Below are 5,128 nucleotides of genomic sequence, written 5' to 3' on the forward strand. Positions count from 1 at the left end.
TACTTTGATTTTTCAACAAAGTAGCATGATTTGTCTTGGCCGCCATGTTGGAGGGCATACTCTTGCCCTCCAACATGGCGGCCAAAACTACTTTTTGCTCATATCTTGTTAAATGTTTGATAGTTGAGTTCAGATGTGCCATAAACGTTACCACATCATCTTTTCAACATTTTCCTTGTAGTTCAAGTGCAAAATTTGTATCAGAAAGCGGTAATTCATAATTTTAAAAAATCAAGTTTGGGTCACGTGACCAGCTACGGATTTTCTCATTTTAAGCAAATGGCGCGGGTTTGAAAAACCAAATCACTATTATTTTGTTTAAGAGATGACCCACTAATAGTGTTTCGAAGGCAAAATCATGTAACTTTCATTTTCATAAAAACGATGTCACATGACCTCTTAGTGCAAGTGGCCTATAAAACAAGTTGTTTTAAATCTAAACATTTCATCAATATCTATAATAAACAGAACATTATATGGCCGCTTGTGTTGAAAGTATCTCTCACTCGTTCTCTTCGCTCACTCATGAGAGATACTTTTAGCACTCGAAGATAAAATTCGTATCCCCGTGCGGCAATGTAATATCCTCTATATATATTATGTACAGCTCCCAAATATAGGAATTTAATATGTTACCTGTTACCTATCCTCCGCGTGCCAGGTGGCACATAGGGCCTCCACAGAAGCTTTCCATGTCTGTCTGTCTACCGCAACGCCCCGCACCTCTTCCCACGAACTCCATCCTCCTTCTTTCATCTCCCTCTCAACGGTCCTTCTCCACGTTGTCTTTGGTCTCCCCCTCTTTCTTTTTCCCTCCGGTCTCCAATTTATCGCCGTCCTTGTATCGCTCGCTCTGTCCTGCCTTAGAATGTGGCCAATGAACTTCCATCTTCTTCTCTTTACTTCCTGACTCACTGGTGACATTTCCGCTCTGGCTAGTAACTCTTTGGTGGTGATGTGATCTTGCCAACGTATGTTGTGAATCTTCCGGAGGCATTTGTTTTGAAACACGTTGAGAACATGTTCATCGCTCTTGGTGATTTTCCAGGTCTCACATCCATACATCAATACAGGCAAGACGAGGGCCTTGTACAGTTTCATCTTCGTTCTCTTTGAGATGCTCTTGGAGTTCCAGATCTTAATTAGCCTAATATATGTCCCTCTTGCCTTTGAAAGTCTGTTTTGTAAGTCCTCCATCCCACCTCCTTCTTTATTGACTTATAGGTAAACTCTTCTACTTCTTTGATGTTTTTACCCACTATGCTGATAGGTACTTGATTCTTCGCATTGATTCGTATGACGTTGGTCTTGTCAAGGTTTATTTTTAGGCCGACCCTTTTGGCTTCCCTGTCCATCCTTGAGGTTTTCTCTTGCATTTGATTTCTTGACGAGGTTAGTAATGCTACGTCATCTGCAAAATCTAGGTCATCCAGTTTTGTTGTTAGTCTCCATCTTATGCCGTTTTTCCCCTTGCCAACAGTTCTTCTCATTATCCAGTCCATCACCATAAGAAAGAGGAATCCAGACATGTTGCAGCCTTGTTTTACACCGGTCTTAATATTGAACCATTCACCTCTCTCTCCTTGGTTCTCTACAGCACATTGGAAATCCGCATAAAACAGCTGTATTATCCTTATGATCTCCTCGGGGATGTCATACTTCCGCATGATAATCCATAGGCTGTCCCGGTGTACCGAGTCGAAAGCTTTCTCAAAGTCTATAAAGTTCACATATATAGTTGCTTGCCACTCGTTTGCTTGCTCTATGATATTCCTCAGAATGAAGACCTGCTCTGTTGTTCCTCTCCCTTGCCTATAACCAGCTTGCTCCTTCCTGAGTCTTTTGTCTGCTCCACTTCTCACTCTGTCAATAACAATACGACCTAGAATTTTTCCAACTATGGACAATAGAGTTATGCCTCTTGAGTTTTTACAGTCCTTTAGCTTACCCTTCTTTGGTAATTTGATTATCAACCCTTTCCTCCTAGCCTCTGGAATAACCTCGAACTTCCATATCTTCGACAACAGCTCATGTATCTTTATTGTTGAGAATTCTATGTCCGTATTCAATAGCTCGGCGGTGATGTTATCGATGCCAGGTGCTTTCCCACTTTTCAATTTTCTAACTGCCTCCTTTACTTCGCCTAGTGTTGGCTCAGTGTCTGCGATCTCCTCTATTGCTTCCTGGAAATCGATCTCTTGGAAGCAATAGAGGAGATCGCAGACACTGAGCCAACACTAGGCGAAGTAAAGGAGGCAGTTAGAAAATTGAAAAGTGGGAAATTCCAAAAATCCAAAAATCTGGCAGAGGTCTCTCTCTTCCCTTATTGTCAGCCAATCACTGACTTTTTTTTTCAGGATTCAATCCCAAGGTGATTTCTATTAACGAAGAACCAGTTGACATCCAGAATGCAGATCGAGTTTTTATCCTGTGTCCAGGGGAGGTGAAGTTCGACACTGGAAATACTGCTGGAACGGGTATCTCAAAAGAACTTGTAAAATTGTTGGAGCTAGAGGAAGACGTTGACAAAAGAAAAAGAATTCGTTACACTGCTGCAGGGAGGGACGCTGACGGAAATCTAAACCGTGGAGAATGCAGCAGTTTAATGATTAAGCTCAGAATTCGCAAGCATGTTTTTAAGGTCCGGGCACTTGTGGGTGTCCCAGCCGAAAATATCGACCTCTTAATTGGCACGGATGTCATTGACGTCCTCAACAGTAGATATGGTTTTACATTAGGGACATAGGTTAGCAGGGATGGAGCAGTAGTGAGAGCACTTGTCCCCCACCAACATGGTCTTTCCAAATAATGAGGAATAATGCGTACATCTCATCGACTTTTGGCTCCCATATACTCAAGTATGCATGGTACCCACGGATATAAGAATAGACGTGAAGACGTTCCTTTGTCATATTTTAGCTGTATTTAAGAACTTTCTAAGTGAGCCACATCAGATTATGAGTCAACAGTGGGTTGTTTTACAAAACGTCCGCCGATAATTTGGCTGTCAAAAAGGCGAGAAATTTCTAAAGCCTCTCCAATAACTATCCGCAAAGTCGACAGTTAACCACTTGCTCTGCAAATAAAAGTTTCAAGTGCCGAAGAGCCAGACGTACATGTCCGACTTTTTCAAGACTTGGTAATTCCTACCCTATTACTACTTTAACTTGAGCAGTTTTGTTGGCTATTTTGCTGCTTTTAATTTTAAAACATTTCCGTTATTTATACACGTTGAGCAACTATGAAATGACGGAATCAGATAGTTTGTTGTGAACTATTAGTCAAAGAAATACAGTACAGTAACTGTATACCGTAGAAAATTAGAAAATGTTACGTTTATTATACCGTTAAGTTACAAGTTGGCACTGAACTTCGTTTAAAGTCAGTAGATCGCTTGAAAGAGTGTTGATTGTTCTATTGTTTCCTTGCATGAAGTATATTTGTATGATACGCCATTAAAATTGACATTAGACCACGCCCAGTGAGCATTTTTAGTATTCCTGTATTAAAGCGGCCAGTTTCTCAAGTCCCGAGGGTGGCCGTTATGTACAGGTTCGACTGTATAATTAACAATTATTCCATGAGCGCGCGTTGGATATGAGATGATAGATAGCCAACGAGGCGCGTAGCGCCGAGTTGGCTATAATCATCTCATATCCAACAAGCGCGAGTGGAATAATTGTTTTATTAAAAACGCCCCCAAAAGATAGAAAACTAGACTACAATAAAAATAAAAAGGTCCAAAAAATCACGCATATGCTTGCCGTGTTTGTAGATAAGTAAGTAAGTAAGTAAGTAAACTTTATTTAAACACAGAGAATCATCAGTTAAGCTAAAAAAAAGTTTAAAAAAAACGCTTTACAACTGCTTTACATGATTGCCGTGTGGGAATCCGATAGGTCAGATACTTGCTTGATTGTGCGTTTGAACTGCCCAATAGAGTCAGCATTTCTTAAGTATTGGGGCAAATTGTTCCACAAACTGGCCCCGCTATAACAAAAACTTCGTTTCAAATAATTAGTATTTGGCTTGGGTAGAGTAAGTTTACCTTCTAAGTTTCTCAAGTTATATTCAGCATCTCGTTGACTGAAAAGGCGTTGAAGGTATTCCGGGGCAAAATCGTGAATTGTTTTATACATAATTAGTGCTTTCTGTTTTTTACGTCGGAGAGGAAGCTTCTCCCACTTAAGACTATCGAGAAGGAGGTTGGAGCTCGTATCAAAGATCATGGTATAATGGCTCATAACCCATGATGGCTTAGCTAATCAAAACTCTCGAATTGCATTATCAGTTTTTAATAATAATTATTATTTGTTGTGGAGTAAAATATATTTTTCATTTTGCAAAACTTTGGAGGGACAAACAAAATTAACTAATTAACCCACTGTCACCTCAAACGCCCCAGGAAGCCCCCAGTCTGGCGTCAGACAGAGTAAAACCTGTTAAGGCTCATTCCCAGGGGTCCGTGGGTTAATACCTCAACACTGAGAGCTTTACAGGAGGCTCGCCGTATATGGGCATACCCTAATATGGCAATGAACAAGAAACCTAACATACAACATCTCCCCCTTCCTAGGAATGTTCTCCAACAATTTAAACTTGAATGAACACTTCAACTGAGTCCCAGTCATCAAAAGTCTGCCCCACCCCCAGTTGTTCAAACGGTGGATAGCGTTACCCACCTTTTGAACAACTGGGGCCACGCGTTTTCCTAGCTTAGGCAAACACTTGGGTACCGTCAGTTTGAGTGTGTCTGGTGACGTAGTGGTAACTGCGGTTAAGGGCGGCTCAAAAATGGGAGCGGAGTCTGGGTATGAAGATCTAGGTGGTGTGGGCTCTGGCGACTTGGAAGGGGTGACACCAACGAGGTATGGGTAAGACGGGTGGAGGTGTGACTGGCGTTAGCGGTATCATTCCTGCTCGGGAGCGGTTGATGTGAGCTTGGTATCACCTGCAGGTAGTAGATGATCTATGTGCACATTCACTTGGGTGGTAGTAAAGGCTGTAGAGAATACCTCTGGCCACAAAAAAGTACCGCTGCTCTCTGTATAATCCATGTGCACTTGTTGTCAAACTCGTTCAGGCTACTTCCTTGGAACCAGGGGTGCAGTAGCGGGTTGATTCCGAG

The 5,128-nt window shown here is 41.7% G+C and overlaps 1 protein-coding gene across 1 annotated transcript in view; it reads left to right on the plus strand.

The window, feature by feature from the left end:
- LOC137997871 (uncharacterized) overlaps positions 1-3,686 on the plus strand; it is an 11,837-nt gene extending 8,151 nt beyond the window's left edge. The window contains exon 3 of the mRNA XM_068844187.1: positions 2,358-3,686. Coding sequence (XP_068700288.1) covers positions 2,358-2,746 — 389 coding nt within the window. The 3' untranslated portion in view covers positions 2,747-3,686. The remainder of the gene's footprint in view (positions 1-2,357) is intronic.
- The last annotated feature ends 1,442 nt before the right edge of the window (positions 3,687-5,128 follow it).

The sequence above is a fragment of the Montipora foliosa genome, chromosome 3, assembly GCF_036669935.1.
Source record: "Montipora foliosa isolate CH-2021 chromosome 3, ASM3666993v2, whole genome shotgun sequence".
In the NCBI taxonomy this organism is placed as follows: Eukaryota; Metazoa; Cnidaria; class Anthozoa; order Scleractinia; family Acroporidae; genus Montipora; species Montipora foliosa.